The sequence below is a fragment of the Metarhizium album genome, assembly GCF_000804445.1.
Source record: "Metarhizium album ARSEF 1941 chromosome Unknown scaffold_1, whole genome shotgun sequence".
Taxonomy (NCBI): Eukaryota; Fungi; Ascomycota; class Sordariomycetes; order Hypocreales; family Clavicipitaceae; genus Metarhizium; species Metarhizium album.
The window spans coordinates 3,399,607-3,420,635 of NW_024467575.1; the positions used below are offsets into that span (position 1 = coordinate 3,399,607).

At 54.5% G+C, this 21,029-nt stretch overlaps 8 protein-coding genes across 8 annotated transcripts; 3 read left to right on the forward strand and 5 right to left on the reverse strand.

Moving 5' to 3' along the window:
- Positions 1–3,155: 3,155 nt before the first annotated feature.
- Positions 3,156–4,109, forward strand: MAM_00964 (protein rho1; the record flags this gene model as incomplete). The annotated part of the gene is made up of 3 exons (XM_040819763.1): positions 3,156–3,401; positions 3,492–3,695; positions 3,756–4,109. 3 exons carry the CDS (start codon positions 3,156–3,158, stop codon positions 4,107–4,109), a joined length of 804 nt encoding a protein of 267 aa, XP_040683028.1.
- Positions 4,110–4,576: 467 nt separating this feature from the next.
- On the reverse strand, positions 4,577–5,008 carry MAM_00965 (DASH complex, subunit Dad1; the record flags this gene model as incomplete). Its single annotated transcript, XM_040819764.1, has 2 exons — positions 4,577–4,699; positions 4,913–5,008. The coding sequence occupies 2 exons, from the start codon at positions 5,006–5,008 to the stop codon at positions 4,577–4,579; spliced, it is 219 nt and encodes a 72-aa protein (XP_040683029.1).
- An 848-nt stretch (positions 5,009–5,856) lies between these two features.
- Positions 5,857–6,649, reverse strand: MAM_00966 (mitochondrial co-chaperone GrpE; the record flags this gene model as incomplete). Its single annotated transcript, XM_040819765.1, has 2 exons — positions 5,857–6,303; positions 6,371–6,649. The coding sequence occupies 2 exons, from the start codon at positions 6,647–6,649 to the stop codon at positions 5,857–5,859; spliced, it is 726 nt and encodes a 241-aa protein (XP_040683030.1).
- A 378-nt stretch (positions 6,650–7,027) lies between these two features.
- Positions 7,028–8,460, forward strand: MAM_00967 (26S proteasome non-ATPase regulatory subunit 11; the record flags this gene model as incomplete). The annotated part of the gene is made up of 3 exons (XM_040819766.1): positions 7,028–7,209; positions 7,308–7,390; positions 7,454–8,460. The coding sequence occupies 3 exons, from the start codon at positions 7,028–7,030 to the stop codon at positions 8,458–8,460; spliced, it is 1,272 nt and encodes a 423-aa protein (XP_040683031.1).
- Positions 8,461–8,826: 366 nt separating this feature from the next.
- On the reverse strand, positions 8,827–13,987 carry MAM_00968 (uncharacterized protein; the record flags this gene model as incomplete). The annotated part of the gene is made up of 2 exons (XM_040819767.1): positions 8,827–12,597; positions 12,632–13,987. The coding sequence occupies 2 exons, from the start codon at positions 13,985–13,987 to the stop codon at positions 8,827–8,829; spliced, it is 5,127 nt and encodes a 1,708-aa protein (XP_040683032.1).
- A 714-nt stretch (positions 13,988–14,701) lies between these two features.
- MAM_00969 (Mitochondrial carrier domain protein) lies at positions 14,702–15,778 on the forward strand (the record flags this gene model as incomplete). The annotated part of the gene is made up of 3 exons (XM_040819768.1): positions 14,702–14,782; positions 14,833–15,592; positions 15,669–15,778. The coding sequence occupies 3 exons, from the start codon at positions 14,702–14,704 to the stop codon at positions 15,776–15,778; spliced, it is 951 nt and encodes a 316-aa protein (XP_040683033.1).
- Positions 15,779–16,193: 415 nt separating this feature from the next.
- MAM_00970 (Mak10 subunit, NatC N(alpha)-terminal acetyltransferase) lies at positions 16,194–18,858 on the reverse strand (the record flags this gene model as incomplete). Its single annotated transcript, XM_040819769.1, has 7 exons — positions 16,194–17,459; positions 17,538–17,999; positions 18,049–18,279; positions 18,331–18,459; positions 18,514–18,581; positions 18,647–18,766; positions 18,828–18,858. The coding sequence occupies 7 exons, from the start codon at positions 18,856–18,858 to the stop codon at positions 16,194–16,196; spliced, it is 2,307 nt and encodes a 768-aa protein (XP_040683034.1).
- A 651-nt stretch (positions 18,859–19,509) lies between these two features.
- Positions 19,510–19,923, reverse strand: MAM_00971 (mitochondrial ATP synthase epsilon chain domain-containing protein; the record flags this gene model as incomplete). The annotated part of the gene is made up of 3 exons (XM_040819770.1): positions 19,510–19,584; positions 19,657–19,771; positions 19,892–19,923. 3 exons carry the CDS (start codon positions 19,921–19,923, stop codon positions 19,510–19,512), a joined length of 222 nt encoding a protein of 73 aa, XP_040683035.1.
- Positions 19,924–21,029: the final 1,106 nt, after the last annotated feature.

Sequence of the window (21,029 nt, forward strand, 5' to 3'; positions counted from 1 at the left end):
TACACGAACAGAAGTTGAGCACGATAAGTTACGGGGTTGTCCGTGATTTCGGAGAGAAAGTGACTCTTCATTTTCGAGTCTGATGAGTACAAAGCGTAGTGATGGCGCCTAGAAAGAAACTACAGCAGAATCGGTGATTTCCACTGCGGGAACAATCAGGATTAGACACCGTCCAACGACTCAAGTCATCCATCGCAGCTTCACCGGGAGAGCAATTCGAAAAGAAGAAAAAGAAAAAAGAAAAAAGAAGAGGTTTGTTTCTTTTTCTTCGTGCCTCCGAGCCTTGTGCGTTCAGCATCGAGACAGTCGACGTCGAGATTCGGCTTGTTCAGAGTTCAAAGTGTTTCGGGAAGAACAGCTCAAGCATGATTAAAACATGCCGTCAACGATTAAAACGTAAAGTGACCGGTCAATCCATACCGCTCGCTTCATTTCGAGCCTGCATCCTAGTTATCTAAGCACGTAGAAAACTGCAGCCTCACAGCTAGCACACACGGCGGCCTGCGGACTTCCCCGAATCGGAACAATAACAGAGTGCTCGCTAGACCAGACATGCCCGAATTCACAGTCTGGGGAATGAACCGGGCGCTGCGGGAAGATGACAGCCGAAACTTTGCTGTTTGTGAGCGCCTCAAACCCAAGCACAGACTTTGACGGAGTGCTTCCCTGTGAGATTCAACTTTGAGAAATTGGAAAAGTCTCGCGAGATCACACGCATTCTTTGCGCCCGGGCAGCTACCGGACAAGATCACGGGCGGTACATAATTCCAGCCCTTTGAGTAAGCGCTTCGCGGAAGAGACACGGATGAGAAAATAACGGTGTATTGAGAGTGCGGTGAATATAGGAACCCTCGTTCCGGCTCCTGATTCTTTCGTCATGTCAAGCTTGCTCTGGTTGCTTTCCTTTGAGCGAATTAGAAGAAGTCTTGGACAAACCCATGTCCATTTTGTGGTCTTTGTATCGTGCGGTCGTACTGGGTTGAGATCTCATCTCGAGCATCGGATGAAGTCGAAGCGCTCGCGATGGCATTAGTCAGACGCGACGTGACCAATTGCCGGCGAGATCTGTGAATGTCTTATCAACTTGTGGGCCTTTTCAGCACATGGCAAGATGGCTCGCGCTACGAAAAACAAACACCAAGCGAATTGCTCTTCAAAAATTCCACGACATACGGCGGAGAAGCTGTGACGCCTTCACCATGGTGGCTACGGTGACCAGTTTTCTTGAAACAGACGGAAAACACTTGAATTAAAATCCCAAAATCCAAGCCACACCGCGCCCAAGTGAAGTATCGTGCACATAATATGACAGTGGTAGTCGGTGTCATAAACTACTCCTCTTTCAATCCCGGCCATCGTCTTTTTTTCTTCAGCATCATGTCTTGATAACGAATCACCGCCCGAATGAGCCACGCAGCCTGGCATGTATCCCTACAGAAAAAGCGAAGACTCAATGCCCAACTAAGCAACGCAGAGTGAGAGGGAGTGTATCAATCTTCCATCTCTAATAGACGTTCGACTCACGGAGAAGTGAAGAGAAGAACGCATATGCTGAAATGGATTCCATGTCGTCAATAGTGGATACTTGTTGCTCAGTCACAACATCTTGTTTCGCTCGTGTTCCCAAGGCCAAAAACATCAAATCAAGCTCGAACAAATTTCTCGTCATCATTATAATCTTGGTCCTGTCAGATCTTGCAAGACATCCCTTTCCGATAACGCCGTGCCCACAACGCCATTGCGCCAAATCAGGGTATTTCGCTCAGTCCATCATTTCATATTGGTGTTGCCCCTGATCGTGCAGCGTTAGGTATGTTCCAGGTTCGTCGTGTGCAGAGAGCCTTACTGATCCAACCCTAAGTAGTCAGCCGCAGCTAGGAGCTCCAGACACAGCTCTACGGGAATGTCCATGTCAGGAACGTCATCGCTGTTCCGGTAACGGTACCAGTAGTGGAAGTACTCGACCACTTTGTCGAGGACCATGCCACTGTGACGAGGGAGGAGAAGAAATGTCAGCTGCCGGTTCGTGCATCATGGAGGCAGCAGAAGCCATAGCGGGAAGGCGAGCCAGTGTGTTGGGCATGCCCCGACCATCAGTTCAAGTGTAGTGAACGATCAACCAGCCCGACCAGCCAAGTAGCGGCGTTCTGTCATGCACAAACCAACGTGGCGTCGCATCGTGATTGCGATTGCTCTGTTTTCATCCTTCTGGCCAAGGCACACACGGATGGACCATCATTCGCCTTCAATCCGCCTGCCGGAAGCTTACCTCATCTCTTGAAAGACACAGCGTGCATTCTTAGCCTCGGCGAACTGGCCTGCACCTATCTGTGAGCTGAATCGAGCTTGACCCGTGTCGGGAATACGCGGCAAATCGGTATTCACGCACTTCGCTCATCCAGCATGCCCTTGATGATGGGGCTCACCATGGCAGCCTCGCGCAAAACTACAAATTCGAAGCCGTCACCTGACACCAGCGTGACATACTTGCTTGGCGTCTGCAGCATCGCCATGGCGCGTGTGTGGCGAGGAGGCGGACTGGATGGAATCCGCGAACGTGATGGGAAGTGGAAAGAAGGTGTGCGGAAAAATTGCTTGCGCGAAGGAAGCCAGGATTGTGTCTTAAAGTGGGGGCTTTGCGGCCAGCTGAAACTGCCCACTTGGTCCCGCTTCACCACACGACAGCCCTCCCATTGGCCAGACAGACTCCGTTGCCCCGTCAACAGCTCGACGCCCTGCCGTGGTCGACGGCTGCTGCAGCCGAAAGTCCGCCGCCTCTTCGCATCGCCCAGTTCGAGCCCGACAAGAGCAAAGCAACAAGTGCAAGTCTTCCACACCCTTCTACCTTCAACTCTTCTCTCTATTCGACATTCTCAGCAACCGTATAGTCATCATCATAGTCACCGTCCGCATTGCCATCTCCGCCTACTATTTTGCAGAGCAGACATAGACCGAAAACAACATTGCCGTCTCCCGCGACACAGACCACGTCTGTTTTGCCTATTCCCGCCAGCTGGCAAGCAACAACATTCCGGAGGTTGTCACCGAGTGAAAGTGGATTCACGTCGCGTCTGAACGCTTCTCTTGGCGCAAACGACTACGTTTTTGGGCTCCCTGTTTTCTGCCGCACGTACGTCTTGCACCGCTCAAAAGGGATGGCTTCGCATTACAGCAATTCGTACTACGCGCCGGCCAGTAATGAGCGACCGCGGCGACAGCAGCGCACGCGCTCGAGCAACGGAACTGTCAGCACCACGGTGAGCTCGTCCTCTGGACGGGAGTCTGCAGCAACCAATATGACGGACGTGCCGGCCTACTCCAAGAAGATTGTGGTGGTCGGTGATGGCGGCTGCGGCAAGACGTGCTTGCTCATCAGCTACAGCCAAGGGTACTTCCCAGAGGTGAGATGAAACCCTCCCGGGTCGCGTTTTATTTGTTCTTTTTTTTTTTTTTTTCATTTGGCTTCGGCCCGCTAACAAGAGCGTCGATAGAAATACGTCCCGACTGTTTTCGAGAACTACATCACATACCCCACGCATGGTCCTACTGGAAAGACCGTCGAGCTAGCCTTGTGGGATACCGCCGGCCAAGAGGAATACGACCGTCTGCGCCCGCTCTCTTATCCCGAGACGGACCTGATTTTTGTCTGCTTCGCCATCGACTGCCCAAACTCACTGGACAATGTTCTGGACAAGGTAAGTGTCTGCGGTTTGACGGGGCAAGAGCATGATGATGATGGTGCTGACTACGGCCAGTGGTATCCCGAAGTCCTGCACTTCTGCCCGTACACCCCACTCATCCTGGTCGGCCTCAAGTCGGATCTGCGCTACAAAAAGACTTGCATCGACATGCTCAAAACCCAGGGCCTGACACCAGTCACCACGGAACAGGGACTGGCCGTTTCCGAGAAGATGGGTGCCCAGTACATGGAGTGCAGTAGCAAGGAAATGCTAGGAGTCGACGAGATTTTTGAGCGCGCCATTCTTACCGTGGTTGCCAACGACAGGCGGAACCATGACGCCGTGGCACTCGGCTCTGGTAATGAGAAGATTGGGCCCATTCCCGGAATGAAGCCGCCCAAGAAGAAGAGACGATGCCAACTTCTTTAATTGCTCCTTGATTACCACTTTTTCCATCTTCAAAGAGCGCAGTCACATATCGAGTACTGGCCCGTCGCAAAGGGTATTGTAATGACCATCGCATGAGATCTCTTGGACCCTGTCACGCTTTTTTTTGTCCTTTTTTTTTCATTTTTTACGATTGCACTTATTACGAACAACATTGACGCTCTGCCTCGGGGCTAGCTAGATATAACATGACGGAGCGCAGGACAGGTCTCCTGAGCTTCAAAAGTGTGCTTACGCTCTCCCGGGGATTTGGTACATATTGCGCCAGAGTAGGCGTGAGGGTGAAGCCGAGTGGAATGGAGGCATATGACGAGCGGAATGTAGGGTATAGGTTGGGTAGGGAATTATTAAAAAAGTGATTCAATTATCCGTGTCGTTACTGTGATTATCCCAACACCGAGGCCTGCTCTTGCGTGTTCCAATCTGCAGTGTACTGACGTCGACGGGCATCACCCATGCGCTTCATCACCGGCGGCGTCGACCTTGTCGCCCTGCTGTTTCGGCCCATCCTTTGCCATGACGCTTTCGAATTGCGACCACAGCGCTTCGACGGAGGAGAACTCGTTGCCGACCTATTCTTGTTAGGCGGGCGATAGCAAAGTTCCAAGCTTGAGGTGGGGGGTGTGGCAAAAGGCGAGCCTACTTCTATGACGGATTCAAGAGACCGGTTCAGTTTATTGATGTTTGCCAGGACGTGTTCGAAACTCTGGGCGGTCAGCTTTGCTGTCGTCGGCGGCGGCGGCTGGTTTGCACGCCGGCGCAGGGGAAGGCGGTGCGGAACGAACCATTGAGATGTCGTTGAGGAGCGCCTCGCGTTGTTGTTCGAAGAAGGACGTTCCGCGGACGGGGTCCGTCTCGGAGGTACGTTGGCGCTTAGCCATGTCGTCTCGTCTCGTCTTGGGCGCGACCTGGTGCGCTGGTGCGGGAGGGGAAAGTTTCCGCTTGTGCTGGCCGATGGCGATGGTGGGGGTTGACTCTCACCCCTACTCGCACGGGACAACAACAGCACATGATTGGTTGATGCGCCTTGTGCTGTAGGGAGCTGTGCGCCGTCATGTTCAGGGGCGCATGTGAGGCTCTCTTTTAGTGCTTCTTTTCTCTCCTTCACAGACGTGCACATGCCGGGACAAGCTGATTTCAAGTAAATAGTAACGCACGTGACTTTACGTCGCTGGCTTCCCATAGTACTTGCAGCGTAGCTTATTGTTCAATTGCTCACCAACTACTGGCGGGATAACCTGTATATACCTTCGACTGTGAAGATGCTGTCCCAAGAGGTGGTACGACATCCACAACACAAGGACAGATTACGCGGCCTCGTCTCACAATCGGATGCTCTGTAGATGCATCTATATACAGGAATACGGAACCCCTCTCGTACACTCGACGATTTTTCTTGTCCAAGTCGCATCGAAATCATCTGACATTCAAAGCCCGCCATGCAGAAAAAAAAACCTGGACATACAGGTAAAACAAGTTGTTCTTGTTCTCTACAGTCATGAGAGGAGCATTATACATGTTTGACCCAACGCCGGCCCTTGGAAGATTCATGGTTTTCGGCTTCGCCCGTACTAGTACAATGACATGCGTTTAGTCCACAACAGCACGTCTCTAACATTTTATAAGGTGGTGGTCATCCATCTTGCGAGGACGGAGGGGTGGTTGGTTGGTTGGGGTTGAAAGAGCGGAGGAGCATATGTTGTTGGTGACCATCATCATCATCATCGGCTCAAGCGTTCTTGACGACGCCGACCTTGGCGGCGCGCAAAACCCGGCCGTTGAGCTTGAAGCCTTTCTGCTGCACGTGGAAGACGAGGTTGTTCTCCTTGTCGGGCTGGGGAGCCATAAAGGTGGCCTCGTGCTCGTTGGGGTTGAACTTGTCGCCTTCAGGGTCTAGCCGCTCCAGGCCGTGCTTGGCAAGAGTCTGCATAAGGATGTTCTCAGTCATCTTGAGGCCGTCGTACAGGTTGACGAGGTCCTGGGAGCCTTCGTCCTTGGCAGTGAGCTTCTCAGGCGGGACCATGGTCAAGGCGCGGTCCAGGTTGTCGACGCTCTCGACGAGGTCCTTGGCGAACTTTTGAATGGCGAATTCTCGAGCCGTCTTGACCTCGCGCTGGGTGCGGTCTTGCAGGTTGCGGAAGTCGGCAACGGTGCGCATGCATTTATCCTGCTCAAGCTGTAAGATGACATCCAGGAGGAAAATGTAGTCGGCGAATGCGCAGCTGGGACAGAGTGAATTATACCTTCCAGTCACGAGCTTCAGCATCCTTTGCCTCTAAAGACTTCTTCAGCTCAGCCACAGCATCCGGCTCCCCGGCATCGTCCTTGGCCTCGGCTTCGTCTCCCTCTGCGGGAGCCTCCTTGGCATCGCTATACCACCTCGCGACAGCTGGCTGGGTCGTTCTTAATGACCACGCCGCAGGGGCTGGCTGGAATCGAGTCCGTAGCGCCGGCTGGCTGGCTGTCAAGCGCGGGGCTGAGCGCAGGACTCGGGAGGAGGTAGAGAGAGCCTGACGCAACATTACGGGAGAAGATGCGGCTGAGGGGCGGAAAGTTCAAATGTAAATGCGCGTCGGAAGTGTGTCTATACCGCCGCGATGAAATTTCAATCCGGAAAACGGAGGCAAAGGAGGCGGCGGATCAACCCCGGGCCGACCTTATGCACGACACGAGGCAGCGACACGCGCGCTGTGGCAACCTGGAAGGACAAGGCCGGCCAAGGCTAGCTGGACTCCAATCACGGCTTCAGCTCGCACCGCACCTCATCATCATCCGCTTGTGCCGACCATCTGAGCGGTCGGTATCCCCGTCTCTAACGGGCCCTCTCGACTCTCCTCCCGCTTCCTTCGAAAAACTCTCTACCTCCCCTTTGCAGACGCTCGTTCGCCTCCACCCCCAGAATGGCGGTTGCCGACTCGAGCCGGCTCCAAGAAGCCCAGAAGCTTGCCAAGACAGACCCGCGAAAGTCTGAAGCCATTTACAAAGAAATCACCTCCAAAGCACCTGCTGCTACGTCGGACGCGGCCACTCGCGAGTATGAGTCGGCGCTCATCAGTCTGGGAGAGCTGTATCGGGACGAAAAGTCAGTGGCCATTACGCGACGGCACGTACGGGCAACAAAGCCGTGGTGCTGGTGCTGCGGAATCAGCATTTGAATTCGCTGCTGATTCGTACATACAGGAAGACACAGGAGCTCGTGGATCTCGTTCGTGAGAGCCGTTCAGTATTTTCATCGTTTGCCAAGGCGAAATCATCAAAGCTGGGTAGGTGAAAGCCATGTTTCTGGGTAATACGAAAACCAACCTCGTCTAACCATCCGTTGCTAGTCCGGCAACTGCTCGACCTGTTCAAGCAGATTCCCAACAGCACCGACATCGAAGTGCACATCACCAAGGACTGCATTGAATGGGCCACCGCCGAGCGCCGCGCATTCCAGCGCCAGGACCTGGAAGTCCGCCTTGTCGCGCTCTACATGACCAAACAATCCTACTACGATGCACTCACCCTCATCAACAGCCTCTTGCGCGAGCTGAAGCGCCTCGACGACAAACTTCGCTTGGTGGAAGTCCAGCTCCTCGAATCAAGAGTCTATCACGCACTCGGAAACATCCCCAAGGCCCGTGCGGCCCTGACCACGGCGCGAACAAGCGCGGCAAGCGTCTACACCCCGCCCCTGCTGCAGGCCAATCTAGACATGCAGAGCGGCATGCTCCACGCCGAGGACAAGGACTTCAACACGGCATTCTCGTACTTCATCGAGGCACTGGATGGCTACGACAGTCTGGACGAGGCGGCCAAGGCCCAAGCCGCCCTGCAGTACATGCTCCTGTGCAAGATCATGCTCAATCTCGCCGACGATGTGAACCAGCTCATGTCCTCCAAGCAAGCAGTCAAGTATGCCGGCAAGAACCTCGAAGCCATGAAGGCCATTGCCAGGGCACACTCGAACCGCTCTCTGGAGGAGTACGAACGTGCTCTCTCCGCCTACCGGTACGAACTCGGCAGCGACGCCTTCATCCGCAACCACCTCCGCCGGTTGTACGACGCCATGCTGGAGCAGAATCTCATCAAGGTCATTGAGCCATTTTCCCGCGTCGAAATCGACCACATTGCCAAGATGGTCGGTCTCGACACCCAGCAGGTCGAGCGGAAGCTGTCGCAGATGATCCTGGACAAGGTCATCATCGGCGTGTTGGATCAAGGAGCAGGCTGCCTCATCATCTACGACGAGACGCAGCGCGACGAATCGTACGACGCAGCGCTAGCAACAATCGACAAGTTGAGCAACGTGGTGGATGTCCTGTATACAAACCAAGCTTCCATGCTAGAGTAAGCAAAGAGGGTGCAAAGACTGTCTTTTCACTGTACCATCACGGTAGACGAGGCGTTCCAAGAGGCTTGACCCTGGTACAGGGGAAAAGTGACGAAATATTTCCTGTCCCAAGACAACCGACTGTACTGTGAACCAAAGTGCCATGTCTTGCTCTGTATTCCAAGCAGATCTCCACGGATCTTAGCTGCTGTCTTTCCATATGCGGGAAAACCAAAAAAAAAAATTCAAACATCAACCATGCAAAAGTGGTATCTATCTGTAAACAGGTGCTTTCCACCAACGCCATGCCCCTTGATTTCCTTTCCAAGGACTACAATGTGGAAAGATAACTTTGGAGGGAAAAAACAGAAAACCACTCATCGTTAATCATGAGGAAAACACGACTCTCCTTTCGACGGGTCCTCTGGCTTCCATGCGTCTCGCCTCGCCAAGAATCAGGGCAAAGAGCCTCTTTGCCAGGACGTCTGCGTCCCAGCCGCCGACCTCTGCCTTGAAGGCGTCCACGACGTCCAGATGCCATCTGTCGAGAGTCATGGCCTCGCCGTAGCTCTTAACTGTTTTCCCGAGATATTGATCCGCTCCACGGGTGTAATTCACGGGAAATGGCGATGAGCGACGATACTGCAACAGTTCGTCCAGCAGAAGCCAGTGCTGGCGGGACCAGGTTGTCTGGGACAAGGGTTCTCGAGTGCGAAGCTTGGTGGGAGACGGGGCGTCTTCCATGGAGACGTCCTCCATCGAGGCGTTTTCCTTGTCATCTTGAACAATGGGCTGGTGGGGTGGAGGAGCAAACAAGTCCTGCGAGAGTATGGAGTTGGAGTGTGTTGAGCGGTCTTCCAGGCGGGCTTTAGCTTGCTCGGCCGGCGAGAGGACGGAGCTGGTGAATTCGACCACGCGGCCGGGCGTGCGGGGTTTGAGAGGGGACCGAAGGCTGGACTTTGTGGGGAACGCAGTCTTGGGTGGCAAGGGGCGGAGAAGGGGACGCTGGAAGCCGGACGAGGCTTCGCTGGCGTTGGACGCTTGTTGTGTCCATCTGTGGATGTCCGCGTGGGAGAGCTGCATCCTGGGAGGGGTGACGGCCGCAGAAGGATTGGAAGAGGAACGAAAGAACGAGCTGCTTGCTTGACCCGGTCGAGGGGTGAAATTTTGCTTTTGGGCAACGGTTGGCCTGAAGGCTTGCTCTGGCGTCGCCGGGGGCGGTGACCTTTCGGCCTCGGAGCTTGGCTGCTGCTCTTGCGGCTCGGGAGTTTGTTCCTGCTGTTCAGAAGGTGACGACGGCTCCCTGAGCCGAGCTGGCGAGAATAGACCGCTTCCGTTGCTGCTGTCAGGCCGGAGATCCTTCTGAGGGATCTGCGGAAACATGGAGTTTGTGGGCACCACAGGAGGAGCCTGCCCGGCCATGGACATGGAAGGCTGTGCGGATTGAGCGGTGGATTGGGTCTTTCTTGCTAGCATGAATTTCTGAGCTAGCATGCCCGGGATTGCTGCCGGTGAAGAGAAGAAAGAGGAGAGGTCGAACTTGGTAGCCCTGTTGCCTGATTCAGGAGCGTTGGCTGCATTCTTGGCTTCGGCTTCTTTCTTCTGACTTTGAGCAAGACGAGAATATTCATCCGGAGAGCTAGACGGAGGTGGTCGATCGGGGACAGCACTTGGTTCCTCTGTGACATGAGATAGATCTGGCACCGCCTGTGAAATCATCCTCGAGATTGCTGGTCGATGAACACTTCGTTTTGTCCAGGGACTTGGAATCGCTCCACGCCGATTGTTGCTTGTCGGGACACGCTTGCCAAAGGGCTGCTGCCTGACAGAGCGAGGTGTTTCTCGCTGTGCCTCTAGTTCCCAAATATCCGTCTCATCATCTCGCGTATCCTGGTCCGGCTCTGGCGCCTCGACTCTTGGTGTGGATTCTCGAGGCGGCTCGGTCACAGGAGCTTCAGCAGGAGGAGCATTAACTCGCTCGACAGAACCGAGTTTCTCGAGCCCGGTTCTCAGCTTTGGCAATCCAGCTACCTCTCGGAGAGAGTTATCCCCCCGCAAATTCGGGCTGATCGGACCCTCTCTTTCGACCCAACTCATGGCTCCATCGCTCGGGGGCGTAATATGCATCGAGCTTGCCGATGACTGTCTCGATAGAGATCTGTCTGACCTATCCCGCTCCACAGACGGTTCTTTGCTGAGACGAACTGGGCTGAGAAAACTAGGGTATATCGGGTTCCTTGATGCAGAACTGGAAGTCTCTGGTTGGGCCTGGTTGTCTGGTTCCGTTCCAGTCGGGGCAGCACCTCGGTTCTGCAAGGGGCTTCTGCTCATTCGACGACTCGTCTGGCTGTCTCTTGAGCCTGTCCACGAATCCTTGCTGCCAGAACGTCTGAATGGGCTGCCGAGTTGCTTCTCACGTCCTTCAGGAGACGGGGGATCCGAAGTGACGCTCTGAAGGACACGCCCCGCTCGTATAATCGTAGAGAGATGAGGCCGTGACGTCTTGTCCAGCAAAGTCTCATGCTGAAGGGATGCAGGCTCTTGAACGGGTGACGAGTTGTGTTGCGGAGGAGTCGCTTCCGGGGACTGTCGAGTAGTTTCATGCATGGCAGGAGGTTCTGGTCGAGCCTCTGAGACAAAGAGATCACCCTCCGGGTTTTTGTCATACAGGTGCACCTCATCCTCCATTTCTTGATCCTCTGGCTCTTCAGATACTTCAACTTCACGGGGTTGCTCGGTTATGGCGCGAGAAGTATCCCCGGATTGAGCAGGCGACATACGCGAGAACTGGAGACTCGAGAGTCGCCTCGAACCTTGGTATGCCATTTCTGCACTCGTAGCTTGAAGCTGAGGCTGTGGTGGTGTATCGTCTGGAGTTGGCAAGCGTGAAAGCTCAGACTGAGCTCCCGCACTGGCAGTTGAGGCCGCAACCGCAGCAGCTTCGTCGACAATTTCGTAGTCTTCTTCTTGATCTACTTCATCGGACATCTCTTCGTCCGAGTCCTCTTGATGATCTTCATCCAGCTGAGGTGAAGCATCCATATCCTCTTCGTCCGCCTCCTCTTCCTCGTCAGCGTCAACCGTCTGGATCATTGCTAGCGGCTGCTCCGTTTCCAGGCCAGCTAGTTCAGCATCGTCCAACCCATCTCCGTCATATTCAAACTCACTTTCCTGAAATTCCTCGTCATTCCCTTCGAAAGGCAGGACCTGTTGCTCTGAGGCAGATTCAAGTTCTGGCCCAGACTCTTCCTGCTGAACTAGGTCGTACTCCCCCATTTCTTCTCCACCATCGACATCTTGAATCGGTTCTTGCCTCGAAGTCGCTTCTTCCTCATGGTCTGATCCAACCACCATTTCCTCCGCTTGGTCTTCTTCTCCAGATCCTTCGACATTTTCACCTTCGGGCTCATCAATCTCCTGGGAGAAATCTTCTTGTTGTTCCATGGCCTGCTTAGGTACCTCGCTGGTTCGAGTATTTTGTTCTTCTGTCCCTACAACCGCTTCCACCACTTTGGCGGGTTCGTCGTCATGTTGCTGGTCGTCATTAGGCAACAGTGCACCGTGATCCTCCTCTAGAGTCTGTGCTTGGTCCACCTTTTCTTTCAAGCCATCGTAGGCCATATTTGTTCGCGGTCGTCGGGGAGTAGCAGCAGTAAGCACTGCTTCCGGAATTTCAGAAAAGGAATCCTCATATGGGTTGGAAACCTCTTTCTCCAAACGGTCCGCACTTCGAAGTCGGCGATCCGAACGTGGTGATGAATGAAATTTATCGATCTGTTTCGTTTGTACAGCAGGAGACCCTCCTGTGTGTAATGCATTCTGCATCAAAACCCGATATCGCAGTGGCGACGAATTAGCCGACTTTCGAGGACTTCGTGACCATCTCGGGCTTGGCCTGCCCGGTGATGACGATTGAGGGATTGGTGTTGATTCTCTGTCTATCACTTCATCCTCAACTAGCTCCCTCTTACCAGCTTGCTCATCAACCGGCTGCTCGTCAACAGCTTGTTCGTCAACAGCTTGTTCGTCAACAGCTTGCCACAGCTTGCTCGTCAACAGCTTGCTCAGCTTGCTCGTCAACAGCTTGCTCATCAACTGGTTGCTCCTCCACTGGTTGCTCCTCCACTGGCTGCTCCTCCATAACCTCTTGCTTCCCTCCTAGTTCCGGTTCAGCTGGCTGAATGGCATCTACCGTATCATCATCTTCTGCGGGACTATCGTGATCAGTCTGTCGAAGGGATTCCAGTGTGTTGTTGATAATGAGATTGGTCTCATCGCCTAGCTCCCCTCCCTCGACCGGTTGCACAGAGCTGTGGAAATCGGCTCGCAAGGAGGGTATTGAGTCCATGAATATCATGCTGAAGTCTTCGCCTTGTGCAATAGTGTCATAACCAGCCGGAGCGGCACTCGCGGCGGCGTCTTCAGCCTCAAGCGGCTGATCAATCGAAGATCGATCACTGGCGGCTGCTACCTGGTCTGCATACCCATAATCACCATAGTAGCCTTCTCGAGAAGTCTCAAAGTGATCCAGTTGTGGTTCTGCATAGGTTTCCGTCGGGAAGCGAGGCGAGGATTCGGGTACCACATCTCTTCGTGTTCGGGTTGAAGCGCGTGGCGTGGCACTTCCTATCCACATGTCTGATTCGGACTCTGCAGCAGCCAGCGCCAAGTTTGGTGATGGAGACGATGGCACGGCAGGGGCCGGAGGAGGAGCTGGAGCCGGCGCGTCCAGAGAAGCATCATCCGTGGACTCCGAGGGTGCCCTTACTAGGTCCACCTCGTCTTCGCTTGTAACGGGTGGCAGTTGTGTTGTGTCAAGATTGATGTCTCCGACTTCATCAGCAAGTTCGAGCAGTTCATCGGGTGCCAACGCCTGACGTCTCCGCCTCCCTCTTCTTGTTGCAGATGGCCGCGGGGTGGTGACTGTGCCAACCTCGCTCGAAGGTGCCGGCGCGGAAGCCTTTCGCGGGCGCAAATTACGTCGTCGCGGTGTGAGCGTGGCCTGCACGGTGGCCTCTTCGCTGGCCTCTGAAGACGGCTCCTCGCCATCTGCGCTCGTCAATGTTCGCAGGCGTCTAGGCGTTCTCCTAACTGGAGTGACTGCGCGCCTTTTTTTCCCCGTGGTTGGCATTGGAGTTCCATTCGACTTTCGCTGCAGGCCTCGTGCCTTCGGCTTCGGAGTAGTCCCGTCGTGACCGTCTTCTTCTATCGACTCCCGCAGAGGCACGGTTGTGGTGGTGGTTCGTCCTCTCAGTCGCCGCCCAGGTGTTGACGACGTGGAGACGGGCGGCTGGAAAAGCTTTCGCCTGGCATTGCTCCCAACACTCGTGTCCTGTTGCGGCCCATCCGTCTCAACCGTGACCAGTAGTCGCTGTGGCGACATTCGGTCGCCGACTTGTAGCTCAAACGTCTGTTTTCTAGGCGAACTGCTCAGCGCAAAAAATCTTTGCGACGACTGACTCCGCGTGACACGGCGAGTAACGGCAGAGGGGGGAACTGAAGCGAGCTCCGCCATGGTCGAATCGTTGAGAGGATCCGGTGATGACATGGTGCGGCGCTCAGCCTTTGTGTGATGAACTCTCGACCGCCTAGGCGGGGTGCCAATATAACTTGTGTGTATGATTCAAAGTTCGGGCGTTGGCATCAGCTTCCCAACCGTGGGTGCTGAGCGGCGCCGCATGGAATGCAGGCACAATAACTTGATGGACGATCGACGTCGAGCGCGGCCAAGTCGTGAATGGCCATGTCTCGTCCGGCGGCGTGGGCGGTGGTGGCCTTGGCGATTTTGTTTACCTGAGTCCCTGTCGGGACTAGCGGCGGTCAGGGACGTCCCGACAGGACGAGCCCGCAATTTTGGTTCTTCCGGGGTTCTCTGGGCCGTCACAGGCACACACAGACGCACACGGTCACATGCATCAAAAGAATGGCAGCACTACGGGACTCTACGGAACCATGACTTCACTTTGGCGCTCTGCAGTGCAACGGTGGGCCCTGGGGTTTGCTCCTGCCTCGCTTGATGGGCGATCCGCTCCTGCCCTTCGGCATCAGACACTAGACCGTACCTCGGCTCGTCACATCGACGGCTTCACAACCAAAAGGCGTCGAGTCGCTTGGACATCTTTTTAACTTGAACTCCCTGCTGATCCACGGAGAACTTTTTTTGTTAAACTTTCCCTCAGTCAATTTTTTTGTAATACAACTCCTGGTCGTGTTCCCTTTATCGATTGTTCTTATCCTCCCCTCGGCTCGCGAGGACGATACAATGGCTGCCAAGGCTCCGGTCCCTCAGAATGACAACGTCGCTCACGCCCTCGCTGGCGCAGGCGGCGGCATCTTGTCCATGGTGCTGACGTATGACTACCACATATTCGCCAATTGAATGAATGCGCGCAGACTACTCACATGATTCCGCAAACCTACAGCTATCCTCTCATCACCCTCTCCACCCGCGCTCAGGTCGAGTCCAAAAAGGCCGAGAGCAAGTTCACCGATGCCGTGCGGAAGATCATCGCACGCGAGGGCATTGCCGGACTGTATTCAGGCATCAACTCGGCGCTCTTTGGCATCAGCGTCACCAATTTCGTCTACTACTACTGGTACGAATGGACCCGGGCCTTCTTCGAGAAGGCCGCCGCCACGGCTGGCCGTGCCAACAAGAAGCTCACGACGTTGGAGTCCATGATTGCCGGTGCCATTGCCGGCTCGGCCACCGTCGTCATCACCAACCCCATCTGGGTTGTCAACACTCGCGTCACCACGCGCCAGCAAAACTCCGAGGCCGACCTGGAGTCGGGCAGGCCTGCCAAGAAGCCCACGACCTTGGGCACGCTCATGGCCCTCCTTAGGAAGGAGGGTCCCCAGGCTCTCTTCTCCGGCGTCCTGCCGGCGCTGGTCCTGGTCGTCAACCCCATCCTCCAGTACACGCTCTTCGAGCAGATGAAGAACTATGTCGAGAAGAGAAGAAAGGTTACGCCTACAGTCGCCTTCTTCCTCGGCGCCCTCGGCAAGCTCTTCGCCACGTCGGTGACGTACCCCTACATCACGGTCAAGAGCCAGATGCACGTTGCTGGCAGCCACAGCAGCAAGCGGGAGGGCATGACCGAGGCCCTGCGCAGAGTGGTCCGGGAGGAGGGATACGCCGGCCTGTACAAGGGTATGCAGCCCCCTTGTCTCTTCCACCTCTTGACTGGAGACTGGACTTGAGCCAAGCAACTGACATGACGCTTCAGGTATTGGTCCCAAGGTCACACAGAGTGTCCTGACTGCCGCTTTCTTGTTCGCCTTCAAGGACGTGCTGTATGAGCAGACTGTCCGTCTCCGCCAAGGCCGCAAGGCTTAGACCTACCACTTGCACTACCAATACTAGCCAATGCAGAAGAGAAGTCATGAGATGGGATAATGCTTTGATCGCGCGCGCACTGCAAGCAAGCCCTCTACACCCTGTGCTGTGCTGTGGTTACAAGAGGGCCGAACTCGAATAAGAGGGGTTTGCTTCCCGTGGGCAAATTCTTGGGGGCTTATGCGCGACGAAGAGATGTTGGAAACAGATATTGCAAAAAACACGATTGAAAAAAAATGTTTGAAGAAGATAAAGCCGTATGAAAAAGCAAAACCATCATCATCAGGGGACAATGCAAGGAAAATGGACATTTACGGGCTTGATACCAGAAAAACGTCTGTACCACCAGGATTGTAGACAGGTTCATACTATCAATCTACTTGATCAAACACTCGGTCTTTGCCTGTCCAAGCGCTCAGTTACCCATCTCCACAGTCACAGTTGGAACTACCGTCGGCACGATCCACCATTCGTGGTACGCCTTATCCGGCGTTGGTACTGTTGCCGCAACGCGCAACCCACGCTCCGTGCCACGTCCACCGGCTGTGCGCTGCAACGCCTTTTGCAAGCAGGAGATTGCGACGCCCGCGGCTATGCACGCCTTCAACGCGCCCTTTGCTGAGGCGGTCCACGCCTCGTGCGATCCTACTGAGAAACTATCCTCTGCCGAGAACCTGCTGAGCGTCTCGAAGCCTCTCTTTGCGCTTGTCGCTGCGCGTTCGGCGTATTCGAGAAGTTCCTCCGTGCTGCTATCTGGCTGCGTTGTGCCGAGAGTAAATTCCCCAAAGCTGGGGGGCGTGGGCAGGCTGACGGACGCGAATGGTCGCATGCGGAGGTCGTAGCGCAGCTGGTCGTTGCTGTAAGGTCGCGGGGGCGGCTTAATGATTGCGTGGCGGTTGAGGACGGTGTATATGCAGCTCAGCGCGTCGGAGAACTCCCACGTCACTGCTGCCTGGAGCAGAGACAGTCTCGTGAAAGCGAGAGATCTTTGGAGCTGAGCCTCTTGGCCGGGGTCGATGGTGGGTGAGAATCGGGCCGTGGTCGTCTGGCGCACGACGAACGTCTTGATTCTTTCGGTATGTTGAAGGCGAGATTTTGCGAGGTAGTTCAAGTACCAGTACATGCCGGCCAGTTCGTCCGTCTGATAGACCTCGAGCTCGAAGCCTAGCTGGACTATGGCCTCCATTTGTTGCAGCTTGTATAGATACGTCCATGATGATAGCGGAAGGGAGTAAGTCTCGATAGGGTTCAGGCCAAGCGCGGATCTCTGCAGCAGCGGCTGCTCCTTGGTCTTGATCTGCAGGATTTGGTCAATGTCTTCGGCGTCAGCTTGGAGGTTCTCCCAGTCTCGGATCAAGTGGCAAAGCGTTCGGCGGACGCGACATCTGTTTTGGCACGCGGTTCTGAGAATGTCGAGGAAGGGTTGTGCAGCTCTTTGGCGGAAGAGCTCCATTTGTTGGGACATGACGAAACGAGGATCGTGGACCGCTTCGATCTCGTCGTTGTCCCTGTCGAGGAGAGGGTTCGCGGGAAGGGTGATGATGGAGAAGTCGTCGTCGAGTAGTTGGCGGATACTCATGGAACCCAGTATCTCCATGGCGTTGAAAAGAAATGTTTGCAGAAGGGTTCGTACGTAAACCATTGGTTGAGGCTTCTTTGACTGAAATGTATATACGAAAGTCTAATAATGTTAGGCATGTCTCATGGCGAGAGCATAAAAAATAAATAAAAACACAAAAAGAGGAGAGTGTGCTCGTACCTGAAGGCATTGTGAGTCGGTATATTTTAGGACGCCAATGACTTCGAGACCATCTTTACATAACCTTGATAGATTATTAAATGCATCATCAAACTTGAGCTGAACAATTGGTCGTGGCGGCATAGTACTAGCCAACTTCCTTTGTAGCTTGGTGCTGAACGCGTCCTCAACCGGCTTGGTCAAGGAATGCGTCGAAGAGATCCTGGGCAAGATGGCAATCGCTGCCTCCCATGGCAGCCTCGCCTTGACAAGATCCCTTACGTGCTGAGGTGATTCAGCGGTATCCAAAAAGATGTCGCGCAGATCCAAGCGGCTGATGAGTGCTTCGGCAATGCGGTCAGGTATGGAGCCTTTCAGAGATTCAACGGTCCCTCTGGCTGCTTCCAGGGCGTCTTTGACGTCTTGCGTGGGGAAATCGGTCAACAAGGTGCGGTTATACGTATTGGGGACAAAATCCTCCTCCTGGATGCGGTCAGCAGCAAAGTCAGCTGCAGTGAAAGAGCTAGCATACCTCGTAGAAGTGCTCAGATTTGATGCGTTCATTGACATGTCCACATGCCTTGAGCATCCCTAGGCAATAAGCTCGGAGAATGTCAAGTAGAGGCTCTTGTTTCACTTCCTGGCTCCTGTTCCTGACGAATTCGGCCTGTCGGATGCTGCCAGGCTCGGGCATCAAGAGCGCTTCTACATAAACACTGGTGAATATTGTTTGTGACAGGGGGTAGCCCAAATGCCAAGCCATCTACAAGTCAATCAGCATATTCATCCACATCCGAAACAGACTTGCACCCACCTCGTGGCATAAAAGCTGGTCCATGATACCAAGCACCTCCTCAGGCAGCAATGACCGCGACACGTCATAGAGCACCTCAAATTCCTCGCCTGGCTGAACACATCCGCTGTCCATTTTCGGATCCATAATCTGGCCCAACCGTTAGTGACATGTCAACCAGATGCGAGGCATCCAAATACCAACCTCCAGGGCGGCGACAGAGTCAAACAGCGTGAAGAGGCCATCCTTGACCAGCTCGCCGGGCTCCAGCGCTACAAGACATTCAGTCACTGCTCACTAGAGGCGCAGGGCCTACCCACAGGCTCAGGAGACATACTTGCGACCGCCGCCGTGAACTTGTCGGTAATGTCAGTGGCAATGATGCCGGCAGATCTTAAGGTGGGTGGCGGCAAAGGCGGCTCAGGCCCATGGCCGCCTAATGATAGTCGGGAGATTTCTGCACGCGCCATTAGCAAGACAAAATGCGAGGGGATGCTGGAGGGAAATGTAGATTGTACCATCTGCTGCACCGACTGCATTGTCGGCCATCTCGAAGACACTACCGCCAGTCTGGGGGCATAGCGTGATAGTATGGGTGGGCTGTTGGTGTGCATCTAGAATTCTAATGTTGTCGGAACGTCGTGGGCCGACTCGTGGCGGACTGGCTTTGGCTTGCTGCCCAGAGTCAGAATCTGGGGTGCGCAGGGTTGGATGGGGCGGCGGGCACCCGTGCCAGTGCCAGCGCCAGTGCCAGTGCCAGCGCCAGTGTGCCAGTGCCAGTGCCAGTGACTCGGTGAGTGTGCATGACTTGGACCTAGACAAAGAACCAGACCGTCTGGCAATAGCGGACAACCATGGCCATGGCATGATTCTCGGAACCTTCCATTGGAGCGCGATACAATGCACTTGTCGTCACACGTTCACAGCAAATTACTCGACGTACTGAGCCCCATCTATCCGGCTCGACAAAATCGTGCAAGATGCAAATGATGGGCACTAAAAGTTCGCCAGGTCGGATCGATATAGTCTAGCAATCAATATGATACAGTGGCAGCACTGCTCTTCGCAGGAGGCTCCGAGCACATGTTCGTGCCTCTTCAACAACCTCCAGGACCCTGTTGTCCTATCCGCCACTCTCGCCGGCGTGTTTCCTCCTTGCAAGCACGCCACTATTTTCCATGTCGTCGATTTGCAGAAAATCTAAGAGGAAGCGCTCTCGGCCATTGCAGCAGCGTTGGCAGCCCTGAGATCCTTGAACTCGCCCTGCTTGCCGTTCTATTGCGGTAATTCACAGTTAGCTTCCGGCCCCATTCGCGCTCCCCAAACCCGAGACCGGGCGTCACATACCGACCACTTGGAAAAGCGCAGCTCCATCTCGCCGCGACGCTCGGCAACGATCCTCTTGTCCTCCTTGAGGCTGCGGCGAACAGCGCGGGCCGCAACGGCCAGGTAGCGGTTGTAGCTGTTGAGGCCTTCAGGTTAGCATCTTTGAATCTTCAGAGGCGCCGCCTGCAAACATCGTGGCAGTCGCAATCGGCGCATCGGCGGGCACATCAGCGACACGTGGGATCAGTTGACATACGTCAAACCAGCGGCTTTCCACGCAGCAGTCATTTCGGCGGTATCGAAGAGGTGAGGCTGACTGGGTATGTGACCAAATAATGAAGTTACTAGTTTAGCTGAATCCCCCAGTCGAATCGATTGGGAGCATCCTGCCTCAGGCACGGGTAAGTAGGCTCACGTGATTTCATTGTTGTCTGGACTCTGGAGCTGAAGCCTCCCTCCTATTGGCCAGAATTGCCGCTCTCGACCCACTGCGGCTCCCAAACGCCCAAGTCAATCCCGAAATATCAGATGCTGACACAGCAGATACGCCTTTCCCTGTTTCAACCCGTCACTCCATCTTTGTGCTGTCACAAGTCTTCTTTTCCCATTTAGTAGGAAATCTTGGGCCGTCCCTGAGCAATCCTTGAGAAAGTGACGACCCTGTGATATCCATCACGTCTCCTACGTGTCGCATAGCATATAAGGTGGTCTACCAGACAAAATAGTGTGGTGTGGCTACACCCGTTTTCTGGTGTGACGCTACGTCCAGTCATTCATAGCAACGGCAGCACATGTCCGAAAAGCCGAATGGCAAGGGATTGGTGCGGTTCGCCGTGACGGTCATCAAGTCATGGACAATCTGGACCTACATCACCATGGCACCAGGCTGGTTTGAAAGCGACGACGTCATGAACAGGCTAGAAATCTAGCTGGCTCGCGTTCTTCGAAACCACACCTCACATTACAGACCACGAACAGAAACAGCTTCACCACCAGCAACACCAAAATGGCCAACTGCTTGCTCTGCCGATGATGCATCCCCGTCAACACCATACTCGTCACATGTCACCCTGGATCGCTAGTGTTCATGGCGAAATTCCCAGTCCGTCTTTTTACTCTCGCGTGGACGGTAGCGCAATCAACGTGCGGTTCGGCATTCCGCCTGTATATACGTCCATTGGCATCCAGCTACATCAACGCACACACACAAGATGTAACTCGTTGCTAACAAGCGCAGCCGTTCAACGCAATTCACCCAACTTCCCCCTTCGTCATGGGATATATTGTAGCACTATAACAGCGGTGTCCGTTTCTTCTGATACCAGGGATCAGCCACCTCTCTGAGCCGTTCACACTGCGCGCCGACCACGATGTGTCTCTGCAAGCCAGTCCGC